The sequence below is a fragment of the Pseudophryne corroboree genome, chromosome 10 (assembly GCF_028390025.1).
Source record: "Pseudophryne corroboree isolate aPseCor3 chromosome 10, aPseCor3.hap2, whole genome shotgun sequence".
NCBI lineage: Eukaryota > Metazoa > Chordata > Amphibia > Anura > Myobatrachidae > Pseudophryne > Pseudophryne corroboree.
Genome location: NC_086453.1, coordinates 211,719,234 through 211,739,181, shown reverse-complemented (window position 1 = coordinate 211,739,181; position 19,948 = coordinate 211,719,234). Strand labels below are relative to the sequence as shown.

Here is a 19,948-nt window from a genome sequence, read left to right as displayed (position 1 = left end):
CCAGTGAGGAGAGGAAGCGGCGGGCAGCGAACGGGAGCAGGAGAGGCCACATCAGCAGTGACTCCGGCCGGCAGCAGCGCAGATCGGACAGCGGGGATCGTCTGCCACTGTGACAAACAGGTAAACCCCCTGTCCAGCCAGCCCCTGGATCACTGCTTAAGCTGCCATGTAGGTTTAGGGGTGGGAAGGGAGGGGAGTTAAAAACTGCAATATGGGTTTAGGGGAGGGGGGGGGGACAGGGGGTAGGGACTGCCTGCCGTAATGTGTAAAAAGGGGGCGCTGTCTGCCGTAATGTGTAAAAAGGGGACGCTGTCTGCCGTAATGTGTAAAAACGGGGGCGCTGTCTGCCGTAATGTGTAAAAACGGGGGCGCTGTCTGCCGTAATGTGTAAAAACGGGGGCGCTGTCTGCCGTAATGTATAAAACGGGGGCGCTGTCTGCCGTAATGTATAAAAACGGGGGCGCTGTCTGCCGTAATGTGTAAAAAGGGGACGCTGTCTGGCGTAATGTGTAAAAACAGGGGCGCTGTCTGCTGTAATGTGTTAAACGGGACGCTGTCTGCCGTAATGTGTAAAACCGGGGGCGCTGTCTGCCGTAATGTATAAAAAGGGGACGCTGTCTGCCGTAATGTGTAAAAAGGGATCTCTTTTTGAGTATTTTGTGTGTGGCCCTCGAATATTCGCTGGAAGTGTTAAGCGGCCCCCCAGCTGAAATAATTGCCCACCCCTGTCCTAGAGGATACTGGGGTTCCATTTAGTACCATGAGGAAATACCAAAGCTCCCAAACCGGGTGGGAATGTGCAGAGGTTCCTGCAGAACTGATTGACCAAACTGAAGGTCCTCAGAGGCCAAAGTATCGAACTTGTAGAACTTAGCAAACGTGTTCGAACCCGACCAAGTAGCTGCTCGTCAGAGCTGTAAAGCCGAGACACCACGGGCAGCCACCCAAGAAGAACCCACCGACCTAGTAGAGTGGGCCTGTACAGATTTTGGAACCGGCAAGCCTGCCGTGGAATAAGTATGCTGGATAGCGAGCCTGATCCTGTGTGCAATTGACTGCTTAGAAGCAGGACACCTAATCTTATTTGGATCATAAAGAACAAACAGTGCGTCCGTTTTCTGTGACGAGCTGTTCTCTTTACATATACCTTGAAAGCCCTCCCCACATCCAAAGACTTTGAAGTAGCAGAGGTGTCGGTAACCACCGGAACCACAATAGGTTGGTTGATGTAAAATGCCTACACCGCTTTAGGAAGAAATTGCTGACGAGTTCTGAGTTCAATTAAATAGGGGTTCTTGTGAGACTATGCCCCCAGCTCCGACACACGCCTCGCTGAAGCCAAGGCCAACAGTGTGACGGTCTTTGACGTAAGATATTTTATGTCTACCTTCGGTAATGGTTCAAACCAGTCCGATTGAAGGAACTGCAGCACCAAATTGAGATCCCAAGGTGCCGTGGGAGGCTCAAAGGGAGGTTGGATGTGTAGAACACCTTTCAAGAACGTCTGGACCTCAGGGAGAGAAGCCAATTGTTTCTGAAAGAAAATGGATAAAGCCGAAATCTGGACTTTTATGGAGCCCAGCCGGAAGCCCACATCCACACCTGCCTGCTGAGAAGCAGGAAACGTCCCAGATGAAATTCCACCAAAGAATAATTTCTACTCTCACACCAAGAGACGCATTTCTTCCAAATACGGTGGTAATATTTAGACATTACCCCCTTCCTGGCTTGGATCATAGTCGGAACAACCTTGTCAGGGATCCCTCTCCTGGCTAGAATCAGCCGTTCAACTTCCATGCCGTCAAACGTAGCTGCGGTAAGTCTTGATAGACGAACAGGCCCTGTTGCAAAAGATCCTCGCAAAGAGGTAGAGGCCACGGATCTTCGAGAAGCATCTCCAGAAGGTCCGCGTACCAGGCATTGCTTGAACCTTTTCCCTTTTTATTTTTTTGAGAATTCTTGGGATCAGAGGAAGTGGAGGAAACACGTACACCATCTGATAGACTCATGGAGTCGTCAGAGCATCTACTGCCATTGCCTGTGGTTCTCTCAACCTGGAACAATACCGCTTGAGTTTCTTGTGGAGACGAGAGGCCAACATGTCGATTTGTGGATATCCCCATCGACGTGTCAAGCACCTGAATACCTCCAGGTGAAAGCTCCACTCCCCCGGGTGCAGGTCGTGTCTGCTGAGAAAGTCTGCTTCCCAGTTGTCTACTCCCGGAATGAAGACCGCTGACAACGCCACAGCATGTTTTTCTGCCCAGAGGAGAATTCTTGACACCTCTGACATTGCTGCTCTGCTTTTCGTTCCGCCCTGTCGGTTTATGTACGTTACTGCCATCACATTGTCCGACTGGACCTGAATGGCCTGATCTTGAAGAAGACAAGCCTGCAGAAGGTGTTGTATATGGCCCTGAGTTCCATAATGTTGATTGGAAGGACAACTTCCTGACTTGACCATCTTCCTTGAAACTGCACCCCCTGGGTGACTGCTCCCCAACCTCTGAGGCTTGCGTCTGTGGTTAACAGAATCCAATTCTGAATACCGAACCTCAACGAGGTGAGAAGTCTGTAGCCACCACAGAAGGGAGATCCTGGCTTTTGGCGACAGACGGATCCTCTGGTGCATGTGAAGATGCTATCCAGACCATTTGTCCAACAGATCGAGCTGGAAGGGTCTTGCGTGAAACCTTCCGTATTGAAGCGCCTCGTAAGAGGCCACCATTTCCCCCAGAAGGCGAATGCATAGATGCACCAATATACAGGTGGGCTTCAGGACACCCCGAACCATTGACTGAATTACTAATGCCTTTTCCAACGGAAGGAACACCTTCTGCGACTCCGTGTCCAGTATCATTCCCAGGAATGGAAGCCTCGGCTCTAGGTGAGATTTCGAAAGGTTCAGAATCCACTCGTGATCCTGGAGAAGTCTGGTTGAAAGACCAATGCTGTCCAGCAACCTCTCCCTGGATGGCGTCTTTATCAGAAGATCGTCCAGGTACGGAATTATATTCACTCCCTGTTTGTGGGGTAGAAACATCATCTCTGCCATCACCTTGGTAAAAAACCCTCGGTGCCATGGAGAGACCAAATGGCAGGGCCTGGAACTGGTAGTGACATCCTGCAGTGCAAACCGTAGATAAGCCTGATGAGGTGGCCAGATCGGAATGTGAAGGTATGCATCCTTGATATCCAGAGACACTAGGAATTGCCCTTCCTCCAGACCTGAGATCACCGCTCTCAGAGACTCCATCTTGAATTTGAACACTCAAGTACGGGTTCAACGACTTGAGGTTCAGAATCGGCCTTACCGAACAGTCCAGTTCCGGTACTGAAAATAGTACCCCTTGTTTTGCTGATGAGGTGGAACTGGGACAATGACCTGAGTCAGTACCAGTTTTTGAATGGCGTCCTGTAAAGTTATACTTGCCTCTTGTGAAACTGGTGAGCCTGATTTAAAGTATCTGTGAGGTGGGAGGTCTTGGAACTCCAGTCTGTAGCCCTGGGAAAGAATTTCTGTGAACCAGGGATCCTGGCATGAACTTGTCCAGATGTGACTGAAGAATTTTAGCCGGGCTCCCACCTGTCAGTCTTACAGGCATCGCGGTCCACCGTCATGCTGAAGGCTTTGAGGAAGTAGAGCCTGAGCTCTGTTACTGAGAACCGGCAGTTGCTGGTTTGCATGGTTTACCTCTTGCGCCTCTGGTGGCTGTAGAAGCACCTCTGGATTTGCCCTTAAACTTGGCCGTCCGAAAGGACTGTAAATTTTAAGCTGAGTAAGCTTTCCTGGCTGGGAGAGCTGCGGAAGGAAGATATGTAGACTTACCCGCAGTAGCTTTGGAGATCCATTTGTCTAGTTCATCTCCAAATAAGGCCTCTCCTGTGAATGGTAGACCTTCAACGCCTTTCCTGAAGTCCGCATCAGCAGTCCACTGGCGTAGCCACAAGCCCCTGCGTGCTGACACTGCCATAGCAGTGGTGCGTTCATTAAGAAAGCCTCTCTTTTATGGCTTCCACCATGAAGTTCGCAGAGTCCTGTATATATTGCAGGAGTAAAAATCATCTCCCCCTAGGTAAGGAATCTAACCCCTTAATTAGGTTACCTGACCATTTAGCAATGGCTTTTGTAATCCACGCACATGCAATGGTGGTACTCTGGGCCACCCCAGCAGCTGTGTACAAGGATTTGAGTGTAGTCTCAATTTTACGATCAGCCGTGACTTTTAGGGAGGCTGCACCAGGGACAGGCAATACTATTTTCCATGACAGCCTGGACACTGATGCATCCACTATTGGTGGATGTTCCCATTTATTCCTATCCTCAGGAGGAAAAGATGAGAGTAAACTTTTAGGGATTTGAAATTTCCTATCAGGATTCCTTTGACACAGGAAAAGTGACTGAGGACTTCCTTTTTTACATTAAAATAAGATTCCTCACACTACTCTGTCATCTTATCAGGAATTTGCAGAACGTCTCTGATACAGTAGTTTCTATAAGAGCTGTTATTCCCTGTCACAGAGCAGCATCCCCTCCTTCTGTATCCACCTCCCCCTCCTCCATGTCTGACCCTTCAGCATCAGAGTCAGACTGCAGGATATGGGCCAGAGTTCGCTTTTGTGGACAAGTGGTAGGGGACTGAGACGTTGGTTTGGGGACTGAGTCTCTGTTCATAAACTCATCCACAGACTGTCTTAAGTATTGCGTCTTTTTCTCATTGCGGGACAGTTTATTAGAAATATTTGAAATCCTTCCTTTAATGTGATCCAGCCATGCTAGTTCAGCCCCGCTAACCTGGGAAGGTGCGCTGCACTGAGTACATAGTAGTGAGCTCCGTGGGGAAGAGGAACACTCTGCTGTACATGAAACACACTCTTTGCCTGGCATTTGTAAATGTGACAGTACGCACACACACATGTAAGGTTAAAAGCACAATTAACCCACAAAGAGCCCTTCTAGGGAGAAACAGAGGTATAGTGGAGACAGCACACCGCGCTCTTATCGCTAATGCCAAGCTTAGCCGGGTCACAGACTAAGTACCCAGATTGGGGACTTAATACACTAGTAATCGATCCCCCCCTGCTATGACCCCCTGGTACCTCTGTGGTAAACTGGAGACACTCCAGAGGAGCTGCGTGTCCCTGTCAGTCAGTGTCTGTGTCCACTGCAGAGGGAAAATGGCGCTGGTGAGCTGCTGGATCCGCTCATAGTGGCGCGCAGTCTTTCCGCTTTTTTATACTGGCTGAGGTAATCTAGTGCTTAAAATCGAGTGAGATCCGTTTTAAGGCTGTTTTTGCCAGTGTGGGTACTGTGTACAGTGTACTGAGACGCAGTTGTGTACTGAGTCTAGAGACGCGTTCCGCCCCGTACCCTCATAACGCCATAATGGCCGGCGACCCACTAACCGGGACGCCGGTTTAGTACTCACCACTCTTAATTCTTCTGGCTCTGTTAGGGGTGGCGGCGTGCTGCGGGAATGTACGCTCGCCATGGTGCGCCTTGCAAATAGTTCCTTCAGAAGCTAGTGTCCTGTCAGCGGGGAACGGACCATTAACCTTTCAAAAGGTTGGGCCGTTCACCCCCTTCCCCCTAAGTCCCACGAAGCAGGCAGGCTGGTGCTATCCAGTCCTGCCTAAACATAACAAACAGAAAAATAAATGCAGAAAACTCTTCAGGAGCTTCCATAAGCATGAACGGCTCCTCCGGGAACATTTTCTAAACTGAGTCTGGTAGGAGGGGCATAGAGGGAGGAGCCAGCCCACACTACTAAATTCTTAAAGTGCCCATGGCTCCTAGTGGACCCGTCTATACCCCATGGTACTAACTGGAACCCCAGTGTCCTCTAGGACGTCCCCAGTATCCTCTAGGACGTAAGAGAAAAATTGGTGATTTAAAAGGAAACCTGGCAAAATACAATGTAGCTTTGAGAAGGTTGAAAGTGGATTCTAAACGTTTACCTGCGTTTTAAACCATCAATAAGATGAGTCATATGCTGGAGTTCAGTTTAGACAGAGATGACAGAACCAGCATAAATAATAGACCGTGAAAAACACCCACCACTATCTGCGCCTCAAATAAGACTGGTAAGCGGGAATGAAGGGTGTGGTAGTACAGACCTTGGAAAAGGTAGTCTTCCGTGTTCATGTCCGGATTGTCAGTAATGATATCAAAGGGAGATCTTCCAGCCATCATTTCAAACATCAGGACACCGAGAGCCCACCAGTCCACACTGAAACCTGTAATGCAGAGATCAGCATGATATGATTGCTTAGCCTGTAACAGCACAAATACTGTGTTCCTTCCTGCTAAGAGCTTCTTAATGGGGGGGGGTTCAAGATAGTCATAAGTCTGGGAAACAGCTGCATGCTAGGTGCAACATTTACAAGTGAAAATTATGTTAATGTTTGTGTGTGTACAAGCAACTTAATGTTTTAAACAACAGATCAGGTACAGAAAGGACCATACGTTAATAAGGAGTAAACTGTATAATGTGACCATGACCAACGGGGATGCGTTTAAAATACTGACTGCCGGGATTCCGGCGGTCCCAATACCGATTTCCAAACAGGAGTACAATGCCACCGCTGGATTATCAGCGAGGTAGGTGATTCTAATAGAACCTGTGGCGAGCGAAGCTTACAGCCAGGACTGCTCAGAGCTGCAGTGGTCAGAGATAAACCAGTGATATAAGCCAAGAATGGCTGACTTACTAGAATATATGTGGAAAGCCCCTTTAAGTCACTCTCTGCTGTGACAAAGGCCCTCATTCCGAGTTGATCGCTCGGTAATTTTCATCGCATCGCAGTGAAATTCCGCTTAGTACGCATGCGCAATATTCGCACTGCGACTGCGCCAAGTAATTTAACAATGAAGATAGTATTTTTACTCACGGCTTTTTCTTCGCTCCGGCGATCGTAGTGTGATTGACAGGAAATGGGTGTTACTGGGCGGAAACAGGCCGTTTTATGGGCGTGTGGATCAAAACGCTACCGTTTCCGGAAAAAACGCAGGAGTGGTCGGAGAAACGGAGGAGTGTCTGGGCGAACGCTGGGTGTGTTTGTGACGTCAAACCAGGAACGACAAGCACTGAACTGATCGCAGATGCCGAGTAAGTCTGAAGCTACTCAGAAACTGCTACGAGGTGTTTAATCGCAATATTGCGAATACATCGTTCGCAATTTTAAGAAGCTAAGATTCACTCCCAGTAGGCGGCGGCTTAGCGTGTGTAACTCTGCTAAAATCGCCTTGCGAGCGATCAACTCGGAATGAGGGCCAATATTCATGGGCTGCACATGGAGTCCGTGGCTGTAAACCACTATGGCTTACAGCTTTCCCATACTCAATGATTCTTTACAGAAGTCTCAAGTAGGAAAACCTTAGTCCCTCTTGTTAGCGTGCACCACGCCATGCAAATTAACTTAAACATTTGCTTTTATTCCTATTTTTATAATGTTATATTAATAACCACATTAGGCAGTATAATAAAAAATTTGCTAAATACAACAGTAAAAAAATTAAATTTAAAATAAAGTCTGTGCCGTGTCACAAATTCCCTGGAAATCATTAGATCCTTAATACCTCCATACAATTATGACATACAGTTCTGTGTATTGTTATATATCTGGATGTTTATGTATTACAGCAGGTTATAGGTGGCTATTTTCATAAACCATTACATGTAACAATCTTAGAGGTATGAAGCCATATTTTGTGCCATGTAAAGTACTATTGTGATACAACAACTATCATTACATTTCTTTAAGGCAAGAGTAACTGAAGACCATACTTCCCTGTCGACACAGAGGGCCAAATGTAATAGAGTGAGAGTTTCAGAAAGTGAGAGATTTGGTAAGGTTTTCCAGATTTTTTTTAAAGTGGCAATCATTTACACTGCAAAACCAGGTAGATCTTGCTGTGTAAATGATTGCCACTTTTAAAAAAAACTGAAAAACCTTACCAAATCTCTCACTTTCTGAAACTCTCACTCTATTACATTTGGCCCTAATAGTTTGTTACAATGTACAGTATCATTGTTATGAAAATATTCTTTACAGACTTTCTATGGCATTGTAATAAAACACAATGTCTCCCATTTGTATGTGTTCAGCTGCTCTGTTTATGCGTTGACCGCCAGTCACATGACTACATCCTGTTTATGGTATAGCGCTGGTTCAGCACGGACCACTATGAATGCAGGCCCAGCACTGAACAATACTGGCTGTAAGCAGAAAGCTTTATGGCTTCTGAAAGAGTTCTTGGCCTGGAGCTTCCCCTATACTCACCTGAAGCCTATACAGGTTGAGTATCCCATATCCAAATATTCCGAAATACGGAATATTCCGAAATACGGACTTTTCTGAGTGAGAGTGAGATAGTGAAACCTTTGATTTTTGATGGCTCAATGTACACAAACTTTGTTTAATACACAAAGTTATTATAAATATTGTATTAAATGACCTTCAGGCTGTGTGTATAAGGTGTATATGAAACATAAACGAATTGTGTGAATGTACACACACTTTGTTTAATGCACAAAGTTATACAAAATATTGTCTAAAATGACCTTCAGGCTGTGTGTATAAGGTGTATATGTAACATAAATGCATCCTGTGCTTAGACTTGGGTCCCATCACCATGATATCTCATTATGGTATGCGATTATTCCAAAATACGGAAAAATCCGATATCCAAAATACCTCTGGTCCCAAGCATTTTGGATAAGGGATACTCAACCTGTATCTCATTTATCACATACTGTATTATGATAGCACATTAAGGATGAGTTATTGTATAAAGTAGTTTCACAATACATTATAATGAGCTATAGGTGGCAGGGGAGCTCAGCGTACTCAGGAGCTGGGAAATCAGAGGCTGTAAATATCAGTTTACGGCCAGGATTGAGAGTACTGTAGGGCGGGCAGAGGTTGTTATCATTACTAGAATCTAGTTATAAGGCAAGTGTCACTGGTGTAGCCTATTAATGTAAGTTAGACAAGGGGGTGGGAAAGGAATAATAAAGCAAATCTTACAAAACACGGCAATACTTGTGCCTTCTTCCCACTGCACCAACATGGATTGAAAAGAGTTAATGCAATTATAATCATTGTACATTATAAAACCAGTTACACTGCTGCAATGGTATATCCCCACCTCAGGTGCACAGGCTAGAGAGCAATTTACCTCATTCTATAACCTCACGCTGGACCCACTACAATAGTTGCCATGCTATCACAGCACTGATTTTATTTTATGTACCTCAAAAGTCACAAGTTTTTTTATTTTTGTCTTTAATAAACATATTGCAGGAAACCCCATGGCCCAGGTCACTGGTTGTTACTAACATCCGTTAAGGCAGGGGTGGCCAACCCGTGGCTCGAGAGCCGCATGCGGCTCTTTCATCGTCCGCATGCGCCTCGATCCGCTCCCGGCCACCGCTGCGCTACTTCAAAGGACTCTCAGCGGCGTGTGAGGAGGGGGGAGGAGAGCGCAGCGCGCGCCTCTCCTGCCCTGACTCCTGCGGCGATGTCTAGCTTCAATTTGGTGCCGGACCATGAGCCAATCAGAGCTCTCGGTCCGGCAGCTAAGGCTCCTGATTGGCTGCCGGATTGCGAGCTCTGATTGACTCACGGGCCGGCGCTGAATTGAAGATATACACTGCCACCGGAGTCAGAGGAACAGGAGAGGCGCGCGCTCTCCTCGCCTCCCCTAACAGCAGCAGCGCGGTGAGCAGCACTTGGGGAAGGAAGGGGGGGGGGGGGAGACGTGTTTCTGCACTGTGGCCTTAGCTGGCACTGTGGGGGCATGTGTATCTGCGCTGGGGGCATAGCTGGCACTGTGGGGGCATAAGTCTCTGTGTTGGGGGCATAGCTGGCACTGTGGGGGCATGAGTCTCTGCGCTGGGGGCATAGCTGGCACTGTGGGGGCATGTGTGTCTGCACTGGGGGCATAGCTGGCACTGTGGGGGCATGTGTATCTGCACTGGGGGCATAGCTGGCACTGTGGGGACATGTGTATCTGCACTGGGGGCTTAGCTGGCACTGTGTGGACATGTGTATCTGCACGGGGGTATATCTGGCACTATAAGGGCATGTGTAGCTGGCACTGGGGGCATATCTGGCACTGTAAGGACATGTGTAGCTGGCACTGGGGGGGCATATGTGGCACTGGGGGCATATCTGGCACTGTTAGGACATGTGTTTCTGGCACTGGGGGCATAGCTGGCACTGTTAGGACATGTGTATCTGCACTGGAGGCATATCTGGCACTGTGGGGGCATGTGTATCAGGCACTGGGGGCGTAGCTGGCACTGTGGGGGCATGTGTATCTGGTACTGGGGGCATAGCTGGCACTGTGGGGGCATGTGTATCTGGTTCTGTGGGGGCATGTGTATCTGGCACTGGGGGCATATATTTATCTGGCACTATGTGGACATATGTGTATCTGGCACTGTGGAGGGGGGTATATGTATCTGGCACTGTGGAGGCACCCATTTATTGGCATTTTTATATGTATGTGGCACTGTACTGGGGCATTATATGTATGTGGCACTGTACTGGGGCATTATATGTATGTGGCACTGTACAACATGACTAAAAACGGGGTTATGACACAAGGTCATACTCCTACAAATGTCATACCGAAAGGTGCGCGCACAAAAATGGGGTGTGGCTTTGTGAAACTAGGCCACGCCCCCATTTTGGGACGCGCGCATGATAGTGACTCTTGCCCTTTACTACGGATCTTTTCTGGCTCTTTGCCTCTGACTGGTTGGCCACCCCTGCGTTAAGTATTCTAAGCTAACGAGTGGCTGAATGGGTACAGACGTCTGAAGCAAAGAACAATGCACCATTCAAGAGTAATCAGATGATCAATGTCTCCAGAAAGTAGTTAATATTGATTGTACTCATTCGTGCAGCAAGGAGTTAAAGGTCAGGTTGATTGCTGAAGATTACTTCCAGGTCACACTCACCATACTCTTCTCCTCTGAGGATTTCAGGTGCAATGTAATTTGGTGTTCCACAGAAAGTGCTAGTTGTGTCTCCTGGCCCTAGGCCCTCCTGTAACAGATGGATTATTTATTTATACTCAACCAACACAGGCCGCTGCTCTGTGCTAAGCATGGAATACATACAGGGATTGTGAATAATTACAAACTAATGACACGGTGGGAGATATGCACCTGCTGACAAATAACCTAAATAATGGGAGGACGGAGACACAGTCACATTTCTCACTTCATTTCACTTTCACTTCTAAACAAGGTCGTAATATAAAGAATGTACTAGCTTAGTTAAACAACCAGCGAAACTATGACGACAGTCCCTGGGGCTGTGACTCTTCTTCTAGGGTTCTGCTCCCTTCCCTGGAAACTCATGTCCCCAGCATTATGGAGGGAATTACAGTAACCAATATGGGAGATGGTCAGTTGAAACCTTTACATATGGTAATTCTGAATATATACCCCTGGGGATGACATGACCCATGTACTCCTGGTGCCAAAGTGTTGTGGTAAATTAAAGTGTGATGTTACAGGGAAAGAGTCATCCCAAAAACCGCTAGGTAGTGTGGCACAGCATCTCATTAATGCTGGGCATATATTATACAATTATATAGGTGATCCGCCTAATATCAGCCAGATAATTGTCGATTGGACATAATGGGGGAGATTCAAATGTTTGAAAAGTCGGTTGGGTGTCTGTGTTTTCCTATCTAATAGACAGGAAAAACAGACTTCCAACTGACTTTTCAAACATTTGAATATCCCCTGATGAATCCTCCAGTATGTCAGATAGACCCGAAAATTGGTCAGCCTCATCTAGTAGTGTATGCATGGCTGCAGTCGACCATCTGACATTTACCCCGTTCCTTCACAGAGGAGGAACAGGAAAATGTCTCTACCTCAGGGGAAGAACACAAATATTTGTGGGCCCTACACTCAGATCTCAGAGTGTAGGGCTATGAAATTTGCTGGGTATCAGATAAAATGTCTGTCTGTCTGGCACACATTTTTATGCCAAGCATATGAGCCAAAGTTAATACAATAAACATTATAATATACATTGAAGTCCAGATGAAACCTTTAACATTATAAATATTTTTTATCAACAAGTACTGCATTCAAACTTCATTACCACCTATGCAACAGAACAGAACAGTATGCCCATTTTAAAATAGCTGAGTACAATGTGTGCCAGACTTTGGTCACTGCTTCCCGCTCAACTCAAACCAACCCTCTCCCCGCCCCTTTCCCCAAATCACACACCTTCTTCATGCAGTCATGAATACAAACAACAAAGCCCCAAGAAAATCAGCTGAGTGAAGCAGCTTCCGGATTGGGGGATAGAGCAATTTAATTAAATGTACCAAAACGTGGTAAACTAGTTTTTAGGGACATGTAGGAACTTACAGTGCCAGGTTAAATAAAATTAAAAAAAATATCTGCCCAAAAACTTTGTTTGGAATAACGGATCATAAATTAGTGTCTACATGAACTGGATTATAGTATATAAAAGTGTAGGAACAAAGGAATTACTGCAATTATTTGAATCAGGGACTTTGGTTAAGACTGGACCTCCATTCTGCAAAATGACAGCAATAATGGTTATGGATCAATGTGTCAACAGTCAGAAGGTTGTCACCAAATGGTCGACATGCACAAGGTCGAAATGGTGCAAAGGTCGACATGGAAATGGTTGACACATGGAAAGGCTGACATGAGGTTTTTGGGGTTTTTGCGTGTCAAAATGTTCCTTCCAGCACGTGGACCCCAATTAGTGCATTGCGTCCCCTTGCATGTAGTCCACGTGGTTGGTGAAGTATGAAAAAGTCCTGAAAATGAAAAAAAAAAAAACAATCCCCAAAACTCATGTCAACCTTTTCATGTGTCGACCAGTGGCATGTCAACCTTTTGTCCATGTAAGCCTTTTGACCATAATCATGTCGACCATTTTGTGTCCACCTTTTAACTGTCGACCTATCATCCGGATACCAGCATAATGACAACCATATTCCTCTTACCTTACACATGCCATAATCAGTTAGCTTGATGTGGCCATCTGCATCGAGAAGGACGTTGTCCAGCTTTAGGTCTCTGTAGATGATGCCCCGTTCGTGCAGAAAATTCAGAGCAAAACAGATTTCAGCAGCATAAAACCTTGAAAAAAAAATGAATCAGCAGATTATAATCTGCAGCAGACTTTGATCAGAAGATTAGTGTTAGGATGTAAACATTTGTGAATCAGTTGTACTTCCCAGGCACATTCGAACGATAAAGTGACATTGTGAGGACTGGCTCAGCAAAGTTATTCATTTCTTGGGATCTTACATTATTACTATTTAGTGAACAGGGATTATGTTTTTGTTGTCTTTTATAATCAGTAAAGGGTAGAACATTCTGCATTTAAAAAAATAAGATTTTACTCACCGGTAAATCTATTTCTCGTAGTCCGTAGTGGATGCTGGGGACTCCGTAAGGACCATAGGGAATAGACGGGCTCCGCAGGAGACTGGGCACTCTAAAGAAAGATTTAGTACTACCTGGTGTGCACTGGCTCCTCCCTCTATGCCCCTCCTCCAGACCTCAGTTAAGGAAACTGTGCCCGGAAGAGCTGACATTACAAGGAAAGGATTTTGGAATCCAGGGTAAGACTCATACCAGCCACACCGTATAACTCGTGATAAACTTACCCAGTTAACAGTATGAACAACAAACAAGCATCACTCAACTGATGCCACATAACATAACCCTTTAGTAAGCAATAACTATATACACGTATTGCAGAAAGTCCGCACTTTGGACGGGCACCCAGCATCCACTACGGACTACGAGAAATAGATCTACCGGTGAGTAAAATCTTATTTTCTCTAACGTCCTAGTGGATGCTGGGGACTCCGTAAGGACCATGGGGATTATACCAAAGCTCCCAAATGGGCGGGAGAGTGCGGATGACTCTGCAGCACCGAATGGGCAAACTCAAGGTCCTCCTCAGCCAGGGTATCAAACTTGTAGAACTTTGCAAATGTGTTTGAACCCGACCAAGTAGCAGCTCGGCAAAGCTGTAATGCCGAGACCCCTCGGGAAGCCGCCCAAGAAGAGCCCACCTTTCTTGTGGAATGGGCTTTCACTGATTTTGGATGCGGCAATCCAGCCGCAGAATGAGCCTGCTGAATCGTGCCACAGATCCAGCGAGCAATAGTTTGCTTTGAAGCAGGAGCACCCAGCTTGTTGGATGCATACAGGACAAACAGCGAGTCAGTCTTCCTGACTCCAGCCGTTCTGGTCACATAAATCTTCAAAGCCCTGACTACGTCAAGCAACTTGGAATCCTCCAAGTCACAAGTAGCCGCAGGCACCACAATAGGTTGGTTCAAATGAAAGGATGACACCACCTTTGGCAGAAATTGCGGACGAGTCCGCAATTCTGCCCTATCCATATGGAAAACCAGATAGGGGCTTTTACATGACAAAGCCGCCAATTCTGACACACGCCTAGCCGAAGCTAAGGCCAACAGCATGACCACTTTCCACGTGAGATACTTTAGCTCCACGGTCTTAAGTGGCTCACACCAGTGGGATTTCAGGAAACTCAACACCACGTTAAGATCCCAAGGTGCCACTGGTGGCACAAAAGGGGGCTGAATATGCAGCACTCCCTTAACAAACGTCTGAACCTCAGGCAGTGAAGCCAGTTCTTTTTGGAAGAAAATGGATAGGGCCGAAATCTGGACCTTTATGGACCCTAATTTTAGGCCCATAGTCACTCCTGACTGTAGGAAGTGCAGGAATCGACCCAGCTGGAATTCCTCTGTAGGGGCCTTCCTGGCCTCACACCAAGCAACATATTTTCGCCATATACGGTGATAATGCTTTGCTGTCACGTCCTTCCTAGCCTTTATCAGCGTAGGAATAACTTCATCCGGAATGCCTTTTTCCGCTAGGATCCGGCGTTCAACCGCCATGCCGTTAAACGCAGCTGCGGTAAGTCTTGGAACAGACAGGGCCCTTGTTGTAACAGGTCCTGTCTGAGATGCAGAGGCCATGGGTCCTCTGTGAGCATTTCTTGCAATTCCGGGTACCAAGTCCTTCTTGGCCAATCCGGAACAATGAGTATTGTTCTCATCCTCTTTTTCTTACAATTCTCAGCACCTTTGGTATGAGAGGAAGAGGAGGAAACACATAGACCGACTGGAACACCCACGGTGTTACTAGTGCATCCACAGCTATCGCCTGAGGGTCCCTTGACCTGGCGCAATACCTTTTTAGCTTTTTGTTGAGACGGGACGCCATCATGTCCACCTGTGGCAGTTCCCATCGATTTGCAATCTGCGTGAAGACTTCTTGATGAAGTCCCCACTCTCCCGGGTGGAGGTCGTGCCTGCTGAGGAAGTCTGCTTCCCAGTTGTCCACTCCCGGAATGAACACTGCTGACAGTGCTAGTACGTGATTCTCCGCCCAACGAAGAATCCTGGTGGCTTCTGCCATTGCCACCCTGCTTCTTGTGCCGCCCTGGCGGTTTACATGGGCCACTGCAGTGATGTTGTCTGACTGAATCAGCACTGGTTGGTTTCGAAGCAGAGGCTCCGCTTGACTCAGGGCGTTGTATATGGCCCTTAGTTCCAGGATATTGATGTGCAGACAAGTCTCCTGATTTGACCACAGCCCCTGGAAGTTTCTTCCTTGAGTGACTGCCCCCCATCCTCGGAGGCTTGCCTCCGTGGTCACCAGGACCCAGTCCTGTATGCCGAACCTGCAGCCCTCGAGGAGGTGAGCACTTTGCAGCCACCACAGAAGAGACACCCTGGCCCTGGGGGACAGGGTGATCAGCCGATGCATCTGAAGATGCGATCCGGACCACCTGTCCAACAGATCCCACTGAAAGATCCTCGCATGGAACCTGCCGAAGGGAATGGCTTCGTATGACGCCACCATCTTTCCCAGGACTCGCGTGCAGTGATACCTGTTTTGGTTTTAGGAGGCCTCTGACCAGAGTCACGAGCTCCTGAGCCTTCTTCATCGGGAGATAAACCCTCTTCTGGTCTGTGTCCAGAATCATGCCCAGAAAGGGCAGACGCGTCGTAGGAATCAGCTGCGACTTTGGAATATTCAGAATCCAGCCGTGCTGTTGCAACACTTCCTGAGAGTGTGCTACGCTGATCAGCAACCGCTCCCTGGACCTCGCCTTTATGAGGAGATCGTCCAAGTATGGGATAATTGTAACCCCTTGCTTCCGAAGGAGCACCATCATTTCCGCCATCACCTTGGTAAATATTCTCGGTGCCGTGGACAGGCCAAACGGCAACGTCTGGAATTGGTAATGACAGTCCTGTACCACAAACCTGAGGTACTCCTGATGAGGTGGATAAATGGGGACATGCAAGTACGCATCCTTGATGTCCAGAGACACCATAAAATCCCCTTCCTCCAGGCCTGCAATGACCGCTCTGAGCGATTCCATCTTGAACTTGAATTTCTTCAGATAAATATTCAGGGATTTTAAATTCAAAATGGGTCTGACCGAACCGTCCGGTTTCGGTTCCACAAACATGGTGGAATACTAACCCCCTCCCTGTTGAAGGAGGGGAACCTTCACTACCACCTGCTGGAGATATAGCTTGTGAATTGCTGCCAACACTACCTCCCTTTCCCTGGGGGAAGCTGGCAAGGCCGATTTTAGGTAACGGTGAGGGGGCGTCACCTCGAATTCCAGCTTGTATCCCTGAGACACAATTTGTATAGCCCAAGGATACACCCGTGAGCGAACCCACTGGTGGCTGAAATTTCGGAGACGTGCCCCCACCGCTCCTGGCTCCGCCTGTGGAGCCCCAGCGTCATGCGGTGGATTTAGTGGAAGCCGGGGAGGACTTTTGTTCCTGGGAACTAGCTGCATGGTGCAGCTTTTTTCCTCTACCCCTGCCTCTGGCAAGAAAGGATGCACCTCTGACTTTCTTGCTTTTCTGTGAACGAAAGGACTGCATTTGGTAATAATACGGTGCTTTCTTTGGCTGTGAGGGAATATATGGCAAGAAATTTGACTTCCCAGCCGTAGCCGTGGAAACTAGATCCGAGAGACCGTCCCCAAACAATTCCTCACCCTTATAAGGCAACACCTCCATGTGTTTTTTAGAGTCGGCATCACCTGTCCATTGCAGAGTCCATAAGACCCTTCTGGCAGAAATCGACATTGCGTTTATTCTAGAGCCCAGCAGGCAAATGTCCCTCTGGGCATCCCGCATATATAGGACAGCGTCTTTGATATGTCCTAGGGTCAGTAAAATAGTCTCCCTGTCCGGGGTATCTAACTCCTCAGACAGAGTATCTGTCCATGCTGCTACAGCACTACACATCCAGGCCGCAGCAATTGCTGGCCTCAGAAGAGTACCAAAATGTGTATAAACAGACTTCAGGATACCTTCCTGCTTCCTATCCGCAGGATCCTTTAGGGCGGCCGTATCCTGTGACGGCAGGGCCACCTTCTTAGATAAGCGCGTCAACGCTTTGTCAACCCTAGGGGTGGATTCCCAGCGTAACCTATCCGTTGGCGGGAAAGGATACGCCATAAGTAATCTTTTGGAAATCAGTACTTTCCTATCAGGGGAATCCCACGCTTTTTCACATAACTCATTTAATTCATGTGAAGGGTGAAAAGTCACTTCTTGCTTTTTCTCCCCAAACATATAAACCCTCTTGCCAGGGACAGGGTTTTCCTCCGATATGTGCAATACATCCTTCATTGCTATAATCATGTATCGGATGGCTTTAGTCATTTTAGGCTGCAACTTTGCATCATCGTCATCGACACTGGAGTCAGAATCCGTGTCGACATCTGTGTCAACCAACTGGGATAGTGGGCGCTTTTGAGACCCTGCCGGCCTCTGAGCTGTAGAATCAGACACGGGTTGAGACCCTGACTGATTATCCAACCTTTTATGCAAGGAGCTAACGTTATCATTTAACACCTTCCACATATCCATCCAATCAGGTGTCGGCGCCGTCGGCGGCGACACCACATTCACTTGCACTTGTTCCGCCTCCACGTAACCGTCCTCGTCAAACATGTCGACACAAATGTACCGACACACCGCACACACACAGGGAATGCTCTAATTGAGGACAGGACCCCACAAGGCCTTTTGGGGAGACAGAGAGAGAGTATGCCAGCACACACCCCAGCGCTATATAACCCAGGGATTACACAGTAACTTAGTGTTTACCCAGTAGCTGCTGTTTATGATAATTTGCGCCTAAATTTATGTGCCCCCCCCCCTCTCTTTTTACCCTTTTTCTACCTTGATACTGCAGGGGAGAGCCTGGGGAGCTTCCTCTCAGCGGAGCTGTGAAGAGAAAATGGCGCTGGTTAGTGCTGAGGAAGAAGGCCCCGCCCCCTCAGCGGCGGGCTTCTGTCCCGGGTCTGTGTAATAAAATGGCGGTGGCTCGTACATATATACAGTGCCCAGCTGTATATATGTGTCTTTTTGCCAAGAGGTATCCTAATTGCTGCCCAGGACGCCCCCCCCTGCGCCCTGCACCCTACAGTGACCGGAGTGTGTGGGTAGTGTGGGCGCAATGGCGCACAGCTGCAGTGCTGTGCGCTAATTCATGTGAAGACAGGAGTCTTCTGCCGCCGATTTCGATGTCTTCTTGCTTCTGCCGGCTTCTGACTTCTGGCTCTGCGAGGGGGACGGCGGCGCGGCTCCGGGAACGGACGACCAAGGTTAAGATCCTGTGTTCGAACCCTCTGGAGCTAATGATGTCCAGTAACCTAAGAAGCGCAACCTAGCCGCAGTTAGTAGGTTTGCTTCTCTCCCCTCGGTCCCACGTAGCAGAAAGTCTGTTGCCAGCAGAAGCTCTCTGAAAATAAAAAAACCTAACTAAAATACTTTCTTATTAGCAAGCTCACTAAAAGCACCCAGCTCTGTCCGGGCACAGATTCTAACTGAGGTCTGGAGGAGGGGCATAGAGGGAGGAGCCAGTGCACACCAGGTAGTACTAAATCTTTCTTTAGAGTGCCCAGCTCCTGCAGAGCCCGTCTATTCCCCATGGTCCTTACGGAGTCCCCAGCATCCACTAGGACGTTAGAGAAATTAGACAAAGTATCTTCTATGTAAACATAAAATACCGTTTGTCTGCAGCAAGAAAGTTAGCGTAAAATGGTAGTCTTCCCCCGATACCCAATGTGGGTGATCCCAATCCCCTTATTCAGCATTGCTGCCTGCCTTCCAACCAGCTGCATCCCCACAAAGTGATCACCCAACAATCATCGTCTCCAGTCACTTAGCAGCGAAGAGAAGGGACGCAGTGCTGCAGGGTGAGCGGCATTGGAGGCAAGTAGCAGAGTACAGTGCTGCTGGATGAGAGGGACAGGAGCAGAGTACAGTGCTGCAGGGTGAGCGGGACTGGAAGGAGTAGCAGAGTACAGTACTGCAGGGTGAGCGGGACTGGAAGAAGTAGCAGAGTACAGTACTGCAGGGTGAGCGGGACTGGAAGGAGTAGCAAAGTACAGTACTGCAGGATGAGCGGGACTGGAAGAAGTAGCAGAGTACAGTACTGCAGGATGAGCGGGACTGGAAGAAGTAGCAGAGTACAGTACTGCAGGGTGAGCGGGACTGGAAGAAGTAGCAGAGTACAGTACTGCAGGGTGAGCGGGACTGGAAGAAGTAGCAGAGTACAGTACTGCAGGGTGAGCGGGACTGGAAGGAGTAGCAGAGTACAGTACTGCAGGATGAGCGGTACTGGAAGAAGTAGCAGAATACAGTACTGCAGGATGAGCGGGACTGGAAGGAGTAGCAGAGTACAGTACTGCAGGGTGAGCGGGACTGGAAGGAGTAGCAGAGTACAGTACTGCAGGATGAGCGGGACTGGAAGAAGTAGCAGAGTACAGTACTGCAGGATGAGCGGGACTGGAAGAAGTAGCAGAGTACAGTACTGCAGGGTGAGCGGGACTGGAAGAA

General features: G+C 47.9%; 1 protein-coding gene across 7 annotated transcripts in view; it reads right to left on the bottom strand.

Moving 5' to 3' along the window:
* PRKCZ (protein kinase C zeta) overlaps nucleotides 1-19,948 on the bottom strand; it is a 646,661-nt gene that overhangs the window by 63,562 nt on the left and 563,151 nt on the right. For all 7 annotated transcript variants that reach the window (XM_063943062.1, XM_063943064.1, XM_063943065.1 and 4 more), the window contains 3 exons: nucleotides 13,019-13,154; nucleotides 10,971-11,058; nucleotides 6,118-6,237 (listed from right to left, as the gene is read on the bottom strand). In XM_063943062.1, the coding sequence (XP_063799132.1) occupies nucleotides 6,118-6,237; nucleotides 10,971-11,058; nucleotides 13,019-13,154 (344 nt within the window). The remainder of the gene's footprint in view (nucleotides 1-6,117; nucleotides 6,238-10,970; nucleotides 11,059-13,018; nucleotides 13,155-19,948) is intronic.